Source organism: Chiloscyllium punctatum, chromosome 37 (assembly GCF_047496795.1).
Source record: "Chiloscyllium punctatum isolate Juve2018m chromosome 37, sChiPun1.3, whole genome shotgun sequence".
NCBI classification, from domain to species: domain Eukaryota; kingdom Metazoa; phylum Chordata; class Chondrichthyes; order Orectolobiformes; family Hemiscylliidae; genus Chiloscyllium; species Chiloscyllium punctatum.
Genome location: NC_092775.1, coordinates 20537270 through 20556851, shown reverse-complemented (window position 1 = coordinate 20556851; position 19582 = coordinate 20537270). Strand labels below are relative to the sequence as shown.

Genomic DNA, 19582 nt, shown 5'->3' with positions numbered 1-19582 from the left:
GAATGTGATAACCACTACGGTATAGGGCGGCTCAGTGGTTAGCACTGCTGCCTCTCAGCACCAGAGCCCCAGGTTCGATTCCAGCCTTGGGTGACTGTCTGCGTGGGTTTCCGCTAGGTACTCCGGGTTCCTCCCACTGTCCAAAGGTGTGCAGGTTAGATGAATTGGCCATGCTAAGTTGCCCATAGTGTTAGGTGCATTAGTCAAAGGAAATAGGACTGGGTGGGTTACTCTTCAGGGGGTCGGCATGGACTTGGGCCGAAGGGCCTGTTTCCACACTGTAGGGAATCTAAATCTAAATAGGCAGCCGTTGAATATATTCACAGCAGAATGAGAGAATTCTTTGATCGATAAGGGAGTTGAGATGTGGGCTATATATCAGCCATTATCTTACAAAATACATAGAGCAGGGTTGAAGGGCAGAATGACCTACTCATGCTGCTAATTCTTGTATAAATGTATCCTTGTTTGAAGCTGCAAATTTTAGGAATTCCTTTCCAGTGAGATTACTGACCACAACAATTATGAAAGCATTTTAGTATAACAGTGATGTAACCTGAACATATATAGGTGTTCGGACGCAATTAGTATCATGTTTCATATCTTCGTGGATACTTAAAATTCAACAAAACAGCAACCATTTACAAAAACGTAGTTGTAGGAGGGAGTCAACACGTTGAATATGCATCTAGCTTTCTACTTTTACATTTGATCTGAACTAAAGTCAAACAATACTTTTCCTAGAACAGATATAGAATGCAATTGTTTTATGATTACACTTGACTAATTCTTGCAGTGAAATTATTGCATCTTATCCACTTTGACCAAAACAGTGTGTGCTCAATCTGTTTATTTTCTGCTAAAGTGATATGTATGTTTTGCACATATGCTCAACCCTGATTCCACTCTGAAGTTTTGCATTATTCGTGTGACATGCATTTCCTAAATAATACTGCAGTTGGAATCAAGACAATATCAAAGCCATACTTCACTCAGCCCCACTAAGGAATAATAACAGAAATGTTGAAAATGTACAGAAGTTTATGGCACAGAAAGATTCCACTTTTCTCTTCATACTTGTAACATTTCTGTGGAAAATCCTGTCATCAAATCTGTAGTTTTCTATTTCCTCAAATATTTCTCCACTCATTTTTAACAGCTACTATTGATTTTTTTTTTTCCACTTGGCTATGGAATTCATTAAAGCACTCTACATTTAAAAAACAAAATTTTAATGCTGTGTATTCTTTTGATGATTGTTTTGCCCAGTAGTTACTAATTCACCAATCTGTGGATATACTTCTCACATTTGCCTGACAAAGTCTCAGTTTCCTTTAAATTCATTAATGAAAGCTAGATAAAGCTGAGGAGACCAACATCTTTTAATTCGTCTTTAATTGGCCTTGAGATTTTATTTCTTTGTCCCACTGTAATGTCCAAAAAAAAGTGCCATTCCAAGTTCAAGTCAACTTAGTTTACAATTGTGTGCAGTAAATGTCCTAAGTCCCATCTGTCCAATCAACTAGATTATATCTGTAGTCTTTATAGTCACATTATTTTTACCTGTAAATTTTGATGCAATATATCTATACTTAAAACTTATGATCATAGATTGAGGATAGGTAAAGTTGCCAGAGGACCATAGGGCTGCTTTCTCATTAGAGAGAGACAGTTGGTGGTTTAATCTGAGGGTCACAACACAAGGTAAGGTTGAGAAGTTGGTATTTTTAAAAATTTTTGTGGGATGTGGGCATCTCTGGTTGGTCAGCATTTATTGCAAATCCCTGGTTGCCCTTAAGATCATGGTGAGCTTACCTTAAAATGTTGTAGTCAACGTGCTGTAGGTTAATCCACAATGCTATTTGGAAAGAAATTCCAGGTTTTTGACCCAGTAACAGTGAAGGAATAGTAATAATTTCCAAGTCAGGATGATGAGCAGCTTGGAGAGGAATTTGCAGGTGGTAGTTGTTCCATATAGCTACTGCACTGGTCGTTCCAGAGGGAGGAGGTTGTGGGTTTGGAACGTGCTGTCTAAGGAGCTTTGGTGAGTTTCTGATTTGCATCTACTGAACAGTGCACACTGCTGCCACTGAGCAGCAAAGTGGAGGGAGTGCATGCTTGTGGATGTGGTGCTTTGTCCTGGATGGTGTCCAGCATATTGAATTGGAGATGCACCCATCCACGCAACAGAGAAGTATTCCATCATATTTCCGGACTTGTCTTTAGATGATGGACAGGCTTTGTGGAGTCCAAAAGTGATTTACTCGCCACGTTATCCCTAGCCTGTGCCCTGCTCGTGTAGCCATTGTGTATATGTGGTGAATTTCTGATCCATGCTAACCCCTAAGATGTTGATAGTGGAGGATTCAGTGATGGTTGCAATGTTGAATGTTGAGAGGTGCTGGTTATTAGAGGTGGTCATTACCTGCTATTTGTGTAATACAAATGTTAATTCATGAAGGTTCTTAGTAATCCCAGCTAGTCCTGGAATTGTACCATGCTATTGGCATCACACTGCATTGCAAACCAGCCTCCAGTCAGCTACACAAACTGACAATAATATGTCTGACATTGAGTCCTGAAATACCCCGTTCTTTATCCTCTCCAGTCTGATAGAAACCCAAGATAATGATGAATAGATATTTATCCCATACTGTTCCATGTATGCTATCATGTTCCTGGTGCAATATTGTCCAGGTGTCTCAACAAAATGCCTTTTGAAGACCTATATGCACACATATACTGAATTTCTTGGATCAGAATATTCCATTATTTCCTCAGAGCTCTGGAAACCTTGTAGAATAGGTTTGACTTTTACAAATCTGAATAGGCAGCTCTTAATTAATCCTTAAAAGGAATGATTAATCCTGCATCTAATGTTTTACGTAGGTTAAGTTGGCTTGCATATTGTTTTCCCAATTCCATTCTTTGAGCATAAGGAATCTTGCATTCCTCCAATGCAACTTGCATTGGTAAATATGTTTAAGCTATGTGGTCAGATTTGTGAATGGTATTATATGGTCAAATCATGGAATATTGCTTGTATTCTGTAGCTACATACTCTTGTTTAAAATAGTTGCTTTTGAATAGACTTCAGATTCAAATATAAATATTACACTTAAAATTAGTTTCTGGTACATGTGACTGTGTAATTGTTGACTAATGCTGACTTTATTGATTTTCTTTTTAAGGATAGTTCTTATCTGTGCTAAAAGGTCACTGTGCTCAGCTTTTTCTGTACTGCCTTATGGAGAATTCAACACTACTGGGTAAGAATATTTTGTTTTCAACTGAAGTTCAAATATTACAATTTTCTGTCGTGCTGGATAAAATCATCATTTTTTTTTCAAAACTTCATTTTCCTCAAGTGAAACTCAACTAATTATACAGTGTCAATGTAGCATCAGTTGAAAGCAATTTTGTTTGCCACTGAAACTCATTGTGTGTGTGTATAGCCAGAATCCTGACTCTGAGCTGAGGCCAGAAAGCAGCCACAGCTTTGGATGAAGTAATGTTGCTTTACTCCGTTTGAGTTTGGACCTTACTCATCGTGTAAATTAGGTACAATGAAGCTGAAACCTTTCTGCACCACCACCAAAAACAACAAAACCTAGCATTTTTAAACCTCCTTTAACAAAATAAAACATTCAGATGAAATTTTGCAGATTCTTTAACAAACTAATGTGTGACACAGAACCACTAAGAAAATATTAGAGTAAGTAACCCAAAAATCTGGTCATAGTTAGTTAAGGAATATCCTAAAGGAGTAAAAAGAATTGGAAAGGATTGCAGAAAGAAGGACCTTTGGTAGCTGAAGGTGCAGTTAAAAACTGGGAGTGCTCATGGGATGAAATTGGAAGGACTTATTTTAACTCAAGAGAATAGAAATGTGGAAGAAAGTTATTTGAGGGTAGGAATGACTATTTTAAAATCAAGCATTGCTGATATGGAAGCCAACATAGGTCAATAAATACAAGGTATTGGATCAATTACTTAATATAAGGTGGCACATGGACAGCAGAGTTTTAGATAACCTGAAGCAAGTGTGCAGGAGATGAGCCAGGACTGAAATAAACAAGCCTAGAGATGACAAAGGTATGGATAAAGATATCAACGGAAGATGAACTGAGGTGCAAAAGTGAAAATAGGTGACCTGAGAAATGTGATCAGAAATTCATTGGCTCAATTGCAACTCCAAGATTGGGAAGCATTTCATTCAACAAACAATTGCATTGGAAAAGAATATTTTAATTCATAGGATGTGGACACCATGGGTAAAAACGTTGGCTCTGCCAGTCCCATATTATCCTTGAGAAGGTGGTGGTAAATGGCTCTAGTTCCTGCAGTATACGTTTACCATGATGCCATTACATAGAAAGCTTAATGAATTTGATGAGTGAAAGAGTTGTAATATGTTTCTACAATGAAATGATATTTGATTTGGAAAGTAATTTACTGATAGCAGTGTTCTTATGTTAATCTGTTGGAGATAGTGATTAGGGGCGTCCAATATTATTTGGACAAACTTTCCGTTCATGGAATACTAAATATCTGACAAGCTAGCTAACAAATTTGTTGACAATGGTTGGGCAAAATAGTAGTGAAAACTGTGTGCTCTCAGTGTGCTTATATGGGATAAAGCCTTCAAAATTTCAGAATTCCAAATTGAAAAGGCTATTCAGACATATTATGGCAAGCTACTGAACCAGGTGAGACTTGATTCCCAAGTCATCTTGGCTTAGAAGCAGGCATATGGCCTCCATGCCCCAACATGTTCCAAAGAAAAATTTAAGTTTTTAATCAATCTGTTCAGACACGTTTTCTCAAAGGTCTGGAGAGTTAGAGCTTCAGCTTAGGCCTTTTGGCTCAGAATTAGGGACACCACTGCATTGCACCAGCCCCCTCAAAGAAAATTCAGATATGAAATGGCACACCTCTTAGAGTGGGTGGGACTTGAGTCTGGACTGCCTTGGCCAGAGGGGCAGACACTATCACTGTGCCACAAGACCCACCAGGAAACATTCAAATAGTTTTAAATCAATTTGTTTCTCATAGTAGTGCACATTGGCAGTACAGTGGAGTCATTTCATGACCATGCGGTTATTTTAAACAATCTGTGCAGAGATGTTAGTACAGACCTCTCAAGCAGGTAGGATTTAATCCTGGTTCACCTGGTTCAAAGATAGATACATTACCACTGTGCCACACATGCTCCGAGCAAAAGACATTCATTTCTGTGGTGGGATTTGACTCAGAACTTCTGAACTCTAGACAGCCTTTTGATTTCTGGTGCAGTGATATTGCCAGTAAGATTGGATGTAAATAGACATTTGCATATTTCCTAATCACTCTGCTCAGATATTAAATGACAGATAACACACCTCTGGAGAAAGTGGGACTTGAGCCCAGGCCTCCTGGCTGTGATGCTACCACTGTGCCACAAGCGCCTTATTAAGTTACATCAAATATCTCTTATTACATTACTAAAATAACCAGTTCGCAAGCTTTGGGAGCAGGACTTAAACCAGCAACTTTCTGAGCTAGAGGTGGGAATGCCACCAAACGAACCATAGCTGCTGAATTAAGAGAACATATAGATTTTTGTAATCAGCCTCTTCAGAGTTGTAATGATCCACCTCCGGAACTGAAAGGACTCAACCCCAGGACTCCTATTTAAAAGTTAGGGATACCACCACTGCACTATAGGAGTGTCAACTTAAAAAAGTAACATGCATTTTTTAAAATTATCTCTTTGTATTATTATATATACGGTGGCTCAGTGGTGAGCACTGCTGCTTCACAGCACCAGGGATCCGGGTTTGATTCCAGCCTCTGGCATCGGGGTTTGCCCCATGTCTGTGTGGGTTTCCTCTGGGTGCTCCGGTTTCCTTCCATAATCCAAAGATGTGCGGGTCAGGTGAATTGGCCATGCTAAATTGCCCGTAGTGTTCAGGGATGTGTAGGTTAGATGCATTAGTCAGGGGTAAATGTATAGTAATGGGGAATGGATTTGGGTGGGATACTCCTTGGAGGGTCAGTGTGGACTTATTGGGCCGAAGGGCCTGTTTCCACACTGTAGGAATTCCTATGATTCTTTGACCTTTAAAACAGATGGTAATTGAACCCAGGTCTCTTGGTTATAGTGCAGTGGTAATGCCCCTAACTTTAAGAGCCCCAAATTTTAAAAAAAGACAGTCAGATATTTTCTAATCAACCTGTTCAGATATGCTATGACTTGATTCTAAAGCAGGTCAGATTTTAACCCATATTCCCAGCTCAGAGATAGGGACACTCCAATTTTATCCACAATGTGCAGGATGTTGGTGAGGCCTGTTATGGAATACTGTGTCTAGTTCTGGTTCCAGTTATAGGAAGGAAATTCTGAAGCTGGAGAGGGTTCAGAAGAGATTTACCAGGATGTTGCTGGATTTGGAAGGTTTGAGTTATGCTGAAAGGCTGGGACTTTTTTCACTGGAGCGTAGGAGGTTGAGAGGTGACCTTATGGAAGTTTATAATGTAATGAGGGGTATAGCTAGAGTTGTCTTTTTCCTAGGATGGTGGATTTCAATTCCATGGAGCATGTTTTTAAAGTGAGAGAGATTTTAAAAAGGTGCAAATCTTGTACACAGGGTGATTTGTGTGCAGAATGAACTTCCAGAGGAAGTGGTGGAAGCGGGTACAATTACAACGTTTAAAATACATTTGGTTAAGTACATGAAAAGGAAACATTTGGAGTGATGTGGGCTGAAAGCAGCCAGGTGGGGCTAGTTTAGTTTGGGATTAAGTTGGCATAGACTGGTTGGACCGAAGGGTCTGTTTCAAAGCCATAAGTCTCTGAGCCCTGTAAAAAGAACTTTTTTTTGTTATCTAATCAGTCTATTCAGTCATGTAATTATACATTTCCAGAGCAGTTGGGACTTGATTCCAGGCATCCTGGGTCAGGAATAGGGCCAATAGAGCCCTAAAAAGCAACATTTAGATGTTTCCTCGTCATGTGTACTCCACAAGAATCCGAAAAAGAAAGTTCAGTTTTGTAACATCCAGAAGTACTCTTACAGCCAACGGAATGTTTTCTTTTCTGTCACCGTATTACCTGTGACTCTTTTTAATCTATTCATCACCACCCAGTAAATCATCCAAGTTTTCCAATTAATTAATTTACATAAAGCCAGTTAAGGCAATGCCGACCATCGAAGACGAGGGAGTTGAATCAAAATGGAGTTGAAAGGGGAAAAATAGCATTCAGATATTTTGAATTGAACAGTTGAGATGAGACACCTTTGGAGCAGCAGGGACTTGCACCTTGACATTCTAGATCAGAGGTAGCAACATTGTTTGAGCACAAGACCCCTTTCGGTAAAGGAACTTAACCTATCTTCGAATCAAACTGTTCAGAGGTGTTATTGCACACCTCTGAAGGAGGTGGGACTTGAACCTGGGTTTCTCAGTTCAGGGTTAGGAACACTGCCGCTGCACCACAAGATTCCAGATTGTTTAAACTAGACCATCTATTTCTAATCCATGAAGATAAGTGTGTACTCATTGATAGACCAATTCAAAGTTGTGTAAAGAAGAACCAAAAAGTTGATTTGAATATTGAAAGCATTGTGGTTATTTGTTTACTATCATTGATTTTTTGGCTACTAGAAAATTGCTGATGACTAGTTTAAAAATATTTGTAGCATCCATCAAATACATTGCCTTCAATTTACACTTTCTCATCTGAACTACAATGATTCATTATTTTGATTTCTAGATGTAGTCTATTTTTACCACTGTACTGGATTGAGTATACTGAGAGTAGCACATTGTAGAAAAATTGTAGCTAAATAGCGGATGCTTAGCATCTAGATTTTCATAACAATTTCATTTGGTTGTGACCAAAAGTCTACAGATTTGTTTTTCTGCTGCTGCAAGGTGAATATGGGTTTGTTTTGTGCTTGCTGAAATTGTATCCCTAAGTGCTTCAGATGCTGTTACACAGGCAGCACAAACTACAATCCATGAAATTAGACAAAAATCTGCAGAAATTGGGGATTTCAAGCAAAATCAGAAATTGGGAGAGAAACTTAGGTTTGGCAGCATCTGGAGGAAAAAAGCAGAGTTTGCATTTCACGTCTGGTGACTCTTCTTCATAAGTTCTGATGAGTCATCGGACTCATTGTTAACTCTGCTTTCTTCCCATGGATTCCACTGGACCTGCGGAGTTTCTCCAGCAATTTCTTGTTTTGTTTACTGTAATCAACATTTTTGTATTTTACACTGTTAAATGCTGAAAATATTATGCAAGTGAGGATTTTTCGTCATTTTAATTAAGTTAAAATTTTCAATGTTCACATTTTTGTCAGTAATTATCATACTTTGAAGTGGCGGAAACGAGATGCATTCAATAATAGTCTGCTGTTGTCTTCCTTTCTGAAATTTATGAGGCCACTCTGATGTAAACGGATGCTTTGAAGAGGAAACTACAGTGAGCATTCTGCAAAGGCCGAATGGAAAATTAAAGCTGGCAGATTCATTGGAAAATTATATATTGTTTTCCTCTTCTCAGGAAAAAGCCTTGTTTCAAAGAAAATCCTATTTCACTCTGAACTGGGGAAGTTTATTTTGGTAGATTGGAGTCCAAAATAACTTTGGATCAGGCATTTGCAAATTAACCATAATGTTAGTTTGATTATTTTCTCAATATGTTTTATTGTTCTTTGTGAAAGCATTTCCTGTTGATGTGCAGCTTTGATTTCTGACTGATTTGTAAAGGGAGCAAGTTCCTTTCATTGTGCATTTTGTAGCTGGTGTATGCTTTGACCACTCGTTCAGTATATTCTAGCTGCAGCAAGATCTGGATTTAACATTGTTTTCTCAGAGACAATAAGATGGAAGGACCCAGGCAACGTAACCCTTCTGGTGGCATTTCAGCTTCAACCGACATGCTGCTTGGGCTTGATGGAATTGAACTTGGTGCAGACGTAAAGGTAAAAATTATCTGTATTGTATAAGATATTGTGGTGTGAACTTTTTAATGTGATTGTATTTCTGGAAGGATTTCATTCAATTGTTGATCTGTCTATGGCGGCAAAACAAATTTTGGTTGATTGTGGATTGTACTCATCCAAATTGCCTTAACTTCCTAACTTTTACAATAACGTTTGTGCAAAATCCATCTAAATTGACATAGCTTCCTTGTTAATTATTCTAGAATGAGCTCCACTGAAAGTCTTCTGTAAGAAATGAGTTAGGGTGCAGAATGCTGATTTAAGGCCCTTCAATGTCACAATGTTTGTCTAAATTGCACTTTGAAATATTTCCCCATGTAAAAAAATATTCAGAGGTCATTTGTTTTTTGTTTTATGTTAAAAGTTAATTGTTTTAACCTAATGGCTGCCAAATTATGAGGGCTCCAGAAAGAATAGTTGGGAGAAATTGTTCCACTCTTAAAGGTTTGGGAATGAGCATGCATAGATTTAAAGTAATTGACAAAGGACCTTTTGAGAAACTTTTTTTTTCCTCAGTAAGTGGTTATAGTCTGGAATGTGTAGCCTGGGAATAGAGTTGAGAGAGGTTCAATTGAGGCATTCGGAAAGGAATTAGATTTGTTATTTGAAGAGGTACAAATGTGCAGGGTTACCGAGCAAGGACATTAAAGTTTACAAAGTGAATTGCTCATTTGGAGAGCCAGTGTAGACACAATGAGTTGAATAACTTACTTATGCACTGTTACAACGACTGCTAAGATGGTAGCATTGTACAATTAATCAAATGTAGTTTACCAATCATGAAGTAATGAAGGCTATGAATTTCAATATTGGGTGATAATGTCCAAAATTTGTGGTTTTTGTTTTGCACTAACTTGTGATTTATAGTCTAAATGTATTTATTTCCATTGTGCATATTCTGATGTGAAAAATTTGATTGCATGTTATGTCTACTGACCTTGTAAAATTAATTTTGTAACTTGTTTGTAATGTACAAAACTTCAAGTGCCATTTTTGAGGCATTGTAATAGATTGGGGAATAATATTTAATTTTATTTACTGCAAATTTCTTCCTGTTTCAGTCAGTTTCATATGCGCAGTTCCTTTATCCAACCAATGCCTTCGTCATGCCAAAAGCTCTCCCTGAGGTTCCAACTTCAATAGCACAGGTTCGAAATAGCATGCATCGGAGTTTTACACCAGGAAGACATGGAGCTGCAGCGATAGCAATGGAATTAGGTAAAATAAAAATAATCAACTAAAGTAGTATTTGGAAAGAAAGTATGCATTCAGTTGCAGTTTAGAAGTTTTAACTGCGTTCACTATTTAACCTTTGTTTTATTGTTTTACTGTTTTAAGTTGACCTTGATAACTATTCATATAAAGTTAGTTTTGCTACCTGAAAATTACTAAGTTCTGTTTCTTTCAAATGGGAAAAGTCATGTTTTGTATGACTGACATATAATGCTGCATATCTTGCATGCTTTTAATTCAAACATTACCTCCTCTGCTAATACCAACTTGTATCTGCACTGAAAGTTGATTTCCCCAACTCTTTATTCAAAACTGATTTATTTTTCCTCCGACGTGTGCCAAAACTTTGCATTCAGCACTGATCTGACCTATAGAAATTGGTAAATACTGTCACCCCCCAAACCCGCACAGACTAAACTTGAAGGATGTCTTCGTTTTCTGATTGTGATATTTGATTCATTTGCAAACATTATTTAGTGGCACGACCCACAGAAGAGACAGCTTTGCATTTCACTGCTTGGTTTGCATTGCCAATACTGAGTTGACTGCCTCCTAAATTACTTTAGACTTTTCTCTTGTCTGACATTTAGCTGTTTGTGTAGATTATGCTGAAACCAATTACTCCAGCAATGTTAAACGCACGTATGATGAGCATCTAAAAATAAAAGTGCACTTTCCGGTCTCTGTTGTCTTCTGTCATCATTTAGGTAGTGAAGCTGGAGATTTGATAGAATATGATCCGAATCTTCTTGATGACCCCCAGTGGCCATGTGGAAAACACAAACGGGTTCTAATCTTTGCATCATATATGGTAAAGTTCCTTTGAGCATTCAACTGTGTTCTAAATAAAGTTTTGCGTTTCTAATTCTAAGAGTGGAGACATAACACTTTTTCTTTGATCCATTGTATGACTTCTAAACATTTTTAAGCACCAAATATCCATAATTCTGCTTTGGCTTGTTAAATACTAATTATTGAATAACTCAGCGAGGGAAGAAAAACTGATCTACATAGATTTAAAATGAAAAGTGATGTGTGATTTTGCTTTTCTTGTTGTTTTTACCATATGCTTATTATGGTAAAACTGAAGTGTAGAATATCACAACTGAAACTTGCCATGGTTCGTGTAACATTCCTCAAGAGTAAATGATGGTTGTCTATTTCTTTCAACCACAATTATTTCACTACAGAAAATGTATTTCAGGATGTTAAAATCCATTAAAAGCAACTAAATGCACTTGCAAAGTGGCTGAGAGCTGGCAGGTTTTGCTTTTCCAGTATTAGTACTTAACTTGAATGCTGACCCTTCTAGTCTTACTGATAAACCATGCCACAGTGGAGAAATGATGATATTGCTATTGAAATCTTGAATAAAATATGAATCTTGTCTGTTTTGACAGATTCTGTAGAGTGTATGCAAATAATATTTGCTCTAATATTTTAATAGGGATTCATAGTGACAAATTGCCCAAATGCAATTGTTCTACCATGACAGAATACAGAATCACAAATGTTACATGAACCCTGATCAGCTGTGAGATATTAATTGTATTATGTTGATTGCAATTAATGTGAATGTACAGCTCAATGTATTAAAAATGGTTGTACCAAGGAAATAATTTTGAGATTGAGTTTTTGTTAAACCTTATTCTTCAAAGGGCTAGAGTGATAATCTGGACTTAGCCTAGGGGAGTTGACGAGCAATTTGCTGGGTTTTTTTTCTCCCCACAAACTAGTCTGGATTTTTATCCAGTAGATCACATGGTTTTGAGAATATGTATTTGGATTGTGTAGCGCAGATGGTTTTGATCAGTGGCATTTCCCTGTTAAGTCATTGTTTATAAGCTCTAGGGCTCACTGATGCTTTTTGTATTCACAGTAAGCATGCTCTAAAGAATACACTTGTGAAATGGAATAGTTCAGCTTGTAAGGGCTTTGTCGTACAGTGGGGCATCAGTTTGTAATTCATTCAGATCAGATAACCTTTTCTTTAAAAATGTGCATTATTGACTATGAAATTATTATTGTTTCAATGGAGGGAAATAAACTTTGTTTTTCTTCAATTATGATGTGTTATTGGATAGATATGAATTTATTTTAGATGATTTCCTGCAAAGGAAGAATATTTAGGGTTACAGGGAGAAGGCTAATTAATTGCACAAATTGAAAGCATTCTACCGCTTCTCTGTTTTGGCACAATAGACAATAGGTGCATGAGTAGGCATTCTGCCCTTCAAGCCTGCACCACCATTCAATATGATCATGGCTGATCATCCTTAATCAGTATCCTGTTCCTGCCTTATCTCCATAACCCTTGATTCCACAATCCTTAAGAGCTTTATCCAACTCTTTCTTAAATGAATCCAGAGACTGGGCCTCCACTGCCCTCTGGGGCAGAGCATTCCACACAGCCACCCCTCTCTGGGTGAAGAAGTTTCTCCTCTTCTCTGTCCTAAATTGTCTACCCCATATTTTTAAGCTGTGTCCTCTGGTTCGGCACTCACCCATCAGTGGAAACATGTTTCCTGCCTCTAGAGTGTCCAATCCTTTAATAATCTTATGTCTCAATCATATCCCCTCTCAGCCTTCTAAACTCAAGGATATACAAGCCCAGTCGCTCTAGTCTTTCAGTGTAAGGTAATCCCGCCATTCCAGGAATTGACCTCGTGAACCTACGCTGCACTCCCTCAATAGCCAGAATGTCTTTCCTCAAATTTGGAGACCAGAACTGCACACAGTACTCCAGGTGTGGTCTCACCAGGGCCCTGTACAGCTGCAGAAGAACCTCTTTGCTTCTATACTCAATCCCTCTTGTTATGAAGGCAAGCATGCTATTAGCCATCTTCACTACCTGCTGTACCTGCATGCTTACCTTCATTGACTGGTGTACAAGAACACCCAGATCTCTCGGTACTGCCCCTTTACCTAAATTGATTCTATTTAGATAGTAATCTGCCTTCCTGTTCTTGCCACCAAAGTGGATAACCATACATTTATCCACATTAGACTGCATCTGCCATGCATCTGACCACTCACCTAACTTGTCCAGGTCACCCTGTAATCAGCCAACCAACTTTCAATCCAAGTTAGTACTTTGCCCCCAATACCATGTGCCCTAAGTTTGCTCACTAACCTCCTATGTGGGACTTTATCAAAAGCTTTCTGAAAGTCCAGGTACACTACATCTACTGGATCTCCCTCATCCATCTTCAGAATTACATCCTCAAAAAAGTCAAGAAGATTAGTCAAGCATGATTTCCCCTTCATAAATCCACGCTGACTCTGTCCTATCCTGTTACTACTATCCAGATGTGCTGTAATTTCATTCTTTATAATAGACTCCAGCATCTTTCCCACCACTGAGGTCAGACTAACTGGTCTATAATTTCCTGCTTTCTCTGTCCCACCTTTCTTTAAAAAGTGGTATAACATTAGCCACCCTCCAATCCGCAGGAACTGATCCCGAATCTATCGAACTCTGGAAAATAATCACCAGCGTCTCCACGATTTCTCGAGCCACCTCCTTCAGTACCCTGGGATGTAGACCATCAGGCCCCGGGGACTTATCAACCTTCAGACCTAACAGTCTCTCCAACACCAATTCCTGGCAAATATAAATTCCCTTCAGTTCGGGTCCTTCAGCCACTGTTACCTCAGGGAGATTGCTCATATCTTCCCCAGTGAACACAGATTTGAAGTACCAATTCAACTCTTCTGCCATTTCTTTGTTCCCCGTAATATATTCCCCTATTTCTGTCTTCAAGGGCCCAATTTTAGTCTTGACCATTTTTTGCCTTTCACATACCTAAAAAAGCTTTTACTATCCTCTATATTATTGGCCAGTTTACCTTTGTACCTCATTTTTTCTCTGCGTATTTCCTTCTTAGTAATCCTTTGTTCTTTAAAAGCTTCCCAGTAGTCCGTTTTCCCACTTAACTTTGCTATAGAACATTAGATACTTTTTTCTCTTTTAACTGTATATGTTTGTTAACTTCCCTTGTCAGCCACGGCCACCCATGCCTCCTCCAAGGATCTTTCTTCCTTTTTGGAATGAACTGATCCTGCAATTTCTGCATTATGCACAGAAATATCCGCTATTGTTCCTCCGCTGTCATCCCTGCTAAGGTATTGCACCATCGAACTTTGGCCAGCTCCTCCCTCATAGCTCCATAGTTCCCTTTATTCAACTGAAAAAGTGTCACTTCCGATTGTAGCCTCTCCCTATCAAATTGCAGATTGAAGCTTATTGTATTATGGTCACTACTTTCCAATGGCTCCTTCACTTCGAGGTCCCTGACCAATTCTGATTCGTTTGCACAATACCAGATCCAGAATTGTCTTCTCCCAAGTCAGCTCCAGCACCAGCTGTTCTAAGAATCCATCTCAGAGGCACTCCACAAAGTGTCTTTCTTGAGGTCCAATACCATCCTGATTCTCCCAGTCTACCTGCATGTTGAAATTCCCCATAAGAACTGTCGTACATCTTTGCGACAGGTCAATTTCAGCACCTGACTTAACTTACATCCGATATCCCGACTACTGTTTGGGGGCCTGTAGATAACTCCCAAGAGGGTCTTTTTACCCTTAGTATTTCTCAGCTGTATCCATACTGACTCTACATCCCCTGATTCCAGGTCCCCCCGTGCAAGGGACTGAATATCATCCCTTACCAAGATGGCAACCCCACCCCCTCTGCCTGTCAGTCTGTCCTTACGATAGCAAGAGTAGCCTTGAATATTCATTTCCCAGGCCCTGTCCACTTGAAACCACGTCTGTTATCCCCACAATATTGTATCTGCCAAATTCCAAAAGAGCCTCAAGCTCATCCATCTTATTTCTAATGCTTCGTGCATTCATGTATAGTATTTTTAATTTTTGTTACTGCCCTCACCCTTCCCATCAACTCCTATTTCACTCAACCTTACAGCATGATCCCTTTTGAGTTTTCTGCCTCATTGATACAGTTGTCTTTCTTTACTTCCCTTGTTCTAACTTTCCCTCCAATTTCCTTAAACATCCAGTTTGTCCCCTCTCCCCCCCCCCCCCCCCCCCCCACTCCTTAGTTTAAACGTAGCTGTGTTGCAGTAGCAAATCTGCCTGCCAGAATGCTGGTCCCTAACCTGTTAAAGTGCAAACCATCTCTCTTATAGACTTTATGCTTACCACAAAACATACCCCAGTGATCCAAGAATTTAAATCCTTGCTTCCTGCACCAGTTCCCCAGCCACACGTTCAAGTCCATTATCTCCCTGTTTCTGGCCTCACCAGCCCAAGGAACTGGAAGCAAACCAGAGATAACCACTTGGACATCCTGCTTTTCAGCCTTCTTCCTAGTTCTCCGAAGTCCCGCTGGTAGTATGTTCCTCCTCTTCTTCCCGACATCATTTGTGCCGACATTTACCACCACCTCTGGCTCTTCACCTTCGTCCTTGAGAATTTCCTGCACTCTGTCTGTGATGTCTTTAACCCACCATCCTTAAATCCCGTCTGCTGCCACAAAACCCCGGTCAGTTCCTCTCACTATGGAGTCCCCATTACTCTGTGCGATATCCGACTCTTCCGCTCTGTCTCCACGCCAACTTTTGATTGACAGACCTGGCCGCCTCGCGGACTGGAAGTGTCATCTGTCTCTACTTCCAAAAGATTCAACTTGTTCCTGACAGATACTTCCCCCGGGGTCTCTTGCACCTGTCTCCTCTCTGCCTCTCTGTGGTAGTAGTTTATCTAGCAGTCAATTGACAATGAAATTATTTTGTCTTTGAAACTGAGGAGAAAATATAAATAGAAATGACTTGGTGTGTATTCTTTGGTATTTATATCAAAATTTCTCAAGGATTAATTAATTCTTGAGACCTGAAAACATTCAATTGCTGCTCATGAGGTAATTTTTTGGGCAAAATGTATTGTTACTAATTATACATTTTTACTAATTCTTAGCAAAGTTTATACCTATTGTTATACATGTGCAATATTTAATCATATAGAGTAATTAAAATACACATTTAGTATGATAGTGATTGGCTTCACAAATGAATTTTCTTTCTTTTCCCCCAGACCACAGTGATTGAATATGTTAAACCATCTGATTTGAAAAAGGATATGAATGAAACATTCAAGGAGAAATTTCCTCACATTAAGCTGACGCTGAGTAAGATAAGAAGGTAAATGAACCAAATGAGGAAAGACCAGTCCAGCTAATGACATTTTAGTTAGTTTCATACTCAAGCTGATTTAAGGACACATTTTATTGCCTTCCATCAGTTTTAGAACTTTTTATATTTTTCTTGGAGATTTCCCCCATTTCCTAATTGTATTGGAACCTGTTGGGTTATGGTTTCACAGGTACCAAATTTGCTTCAGTGTCCATCTAATCTCGATCCTGTCTTCCAACACTTGTTTCAAGCATGTGCCTCTGAATTGTGAACCATTGTAATAGCCTTAGCTATGCACTGTGCATGGAACAATTTACGTGTAGGCTCCCAAATAGCTTTTGTGTAACTCCTCCCCTTAATTGCGTTTCAGGACATAAGGCAAGTAAATCTCACAGCTGAAAATGAAACTGATAGCTTTGATAGAAGTAATTTAAAGCTCATCAATAAAACACTGACTTCAAACGGTATCTACTGAAATTTGTTTGTCACTAGCCTTTTTGTTTGCTATTTGCTATCAAAGATAAAAGCATTATCCCAACTCTAGTAGTTTTTCTACTCTTGATTGAAGCTATATTTCTGAGCTTGTTGTCAACATGTTTGATTAAATTTATGATTACTGTTTTTATGCAGTGAATTAATGGCCTGTGGTCCATATCAACTTATTCCAGCTAAACACACTTTTTGATCACTGATCTATTGATGTTCTCATTCTAGGTTTTTAGTGCCTATAGAGGTACATTTTGTCGACTATAGTGTCAACTGTAAAGTCAGCAATCTTCTATGTCTGTGAAGACAGTCTTTATCATTTAAAATAGAATAACCACCTGATAAAGCTGTAACACTAATTTTGGAGCAAAAATGTAGAAATAATAACTTAATAGTTTGATGTATTGCTGTTAATCATGATATTAAAGTCACCAAATGGTTTTATAATGCATTTTTATGTTTCCTATGCAGTCTGAAACGTGAGATGCGAAACCTGGCAGAAGAGTGCGCTCTGGAACCTTGTACTGTGGCTTTATCATTTGTTTACTTTGAGAAGCTTGTACTCCAAGGCAAAGTCAATAAGCAAAACAGAAAGCTTTGCTCTGGTGCTTGCTTACTGCTAGCAGCCAAAATCAGCAGTGATCTCAAGAAGCATGAAGTGAGACATCTGATTGATGTGAGTATAATGCTTTACATCAAGTTAACAACTTTTTCTTCTTCACTAGGAATTCAAGCTTCAAAAATAACTAGTAAAAAGTATGTGGGGAGGGAGAGGAAAAGCCTCATTTCAAAAATGTTATTTAGACATTTGTTGATGAAATAGCATACATTAGTTTTTGTTTATAAATATTCAAATAGTTATCTAGCTATACATAAAACTTGTCAAAAAGTGCAGCGCTGGAAAAGCATAGACGGTCAGGCAGTATCTGAGGACGAGAGTCGACGTTTCAAGCATAAACCCTTCATCAGGGATGACACTTTTTGACTCTGATTTCTAGCATCTGCAGTCCTCACTTTCTCCTATAGATAAAACTTGTGCTTGGTTACAATTTATCACTTGAATATTTCCACCTGCGTTTTGATGCTTCGGTCTTTTACGCCAACATAAAATCACTGTGGACATGGTCTTAACATCACGTCAATGTAATTTTCAGTGTAGTTCTAAATTAATGGGGACGTCTAACAATTGAAGATCATATATGAATATTCAGACCTAAACCCCTCTTAAACGTAGTGCTTTTTTGTACCCTTTGGCAGAATATTTGGCTGATACTAAAGTTTACAAATTTTTTATCACCTTTTGCTTGTTTATGTTACCGTTTATGACCACGAGTTGCTGCTGTGGTGTTGAAATCTCTCTTGAATAAAAATGTCCACTGGAGTCAGTGAAATTAATAGATGGGGTCCAATCTTTGTTAATTATATGGAAAGTGAGGAAGGAAGGGAGAACAGATGCTCCGTTGACAACTTTGCTGCTGATTGAGCTCCGCCCAGAGCCTTTGCTAAAACCATGCAATTTGATTGGTAACATGATCTCTTTCCAATTGCTAGTAATTCACATTTAAATCTATATTCCAAGTATAACTCAATTAGACAGAAAAAACACACAGAACCGCAGATGCTGGAAATCAGAAAAAACAGAAATTGCTGGGAAAGCACAGCTGGCCTGGCAGCATCTGTAAAGAGACAGTAAAGTTATCGTTTCAGATTCAGTGATCCTTCTTCAGGACTAAAGGTCTGAAGAAGGGTGACTGGACCCAAAACATTAACTCTGCTTTCTTTCCATAGATATTGCCAGACTTGCTAAGTTTTCCCAGCAATTTCTGTTTTTGTTTGCAACTCGATTAGGTTTTCTGGAAAACTAACTTGAAAGTCAATGCCATTTTAACCAAGCAATTAGCCTTCAGATGTTCATCTACACCTTCCATTGTATCTTATCAATAACAAATGAAGGAAGGACTTTCACAGTTCTATGACTCTGTGAGGATCATTTTCTTTAAGTTTTATAGACTTTGTCTCCTCTCTGTAGGGTTAGAATGAGAAACTATATATAGTAATGCAAAATAGTATCAGCCATCTTTTACCTAAGTTGAAATCTCTTAATCTGCTTCAGTAAGGATGCAGTTTTCTTCAATGCCACTGCTAGATGGACTAATGGGTTGCACAAAAACAGTGCTTTGTCACTATCAAAAATTAAAGTTGAGAATTGCATCAATTGATGTGGTTATATATGAGTCTGAATTTTATAATGTGTAACGTGAATATTCATGATCAATATAATGAGAAACTTAATATGGATTTCGATGAGAAAAGTAGACATGCAATTTGACAAAGTACAGGGCAACCTTGATTATCCAAGCATTGATTAATCGAATTTCAGATTATCCGAACAAGATCTCAAGGTGCCATAAAAATGGGATTAGGCAACTCAGCATTCAGTTATCAGTTAAACGGCATTATAGATTGCACTGCCGGATAACCGAGGCATGTTTTGATAACCGGCACTCATAAATTACTGGTTGTTTATGATCAGATCAATTATCCAAACAAAATGCTGCCCGCCTATCTCGTTTGGATAATCGAGGTTGTTCAGTATAGTAACCTCTTAAATGTAAGGGAAGTTCACTGTTGCAAATTGTCAGCTGTTCCTCTGAATGACAAACCGTTCCAGTCAAGTGAAATTTATAAATTATGAATGAATACTTCAGGGAAATTCTA

At 38.5% G+C, this 19582-nt stretch overlaps 1 protein-coding gene across 1 annotated transcript in view; it reads left to right on the top strand.

The window, feature by feature from the left end:
* LOC140462925 (CDK5 and ABL1 enzyme substrate 2-like) overlaps window positions 1–19582 on the top strand; it is a 34776-nt gene that overhangs the window by 12112 nt on the left and 3082 nt on the right. The window contains exons 3-8 of the mRNA XM_072556420.1: window positions 3192–3269; window positions 8864–8972; window positions 10055–10211; window positions 10934–11037; window positions 16281–16387; window positions 17336–17540. Coding sequence (XP_072412521.1) covers window positions 3192–3269; window positions 8864–8972; window positions 10055–10211; window positions 10934–11037; window positions 16281–16387; window positions 17336–17540 — 760 coding nt within the window. The remainder of the gene's footprint in view (window positions 1–3191; window positions 3270–8863; window positions 8973–10054; window positions 10212–10933; window positions 11038–16280; window positions 16388–17335; window positions 17541–19582) is intronic.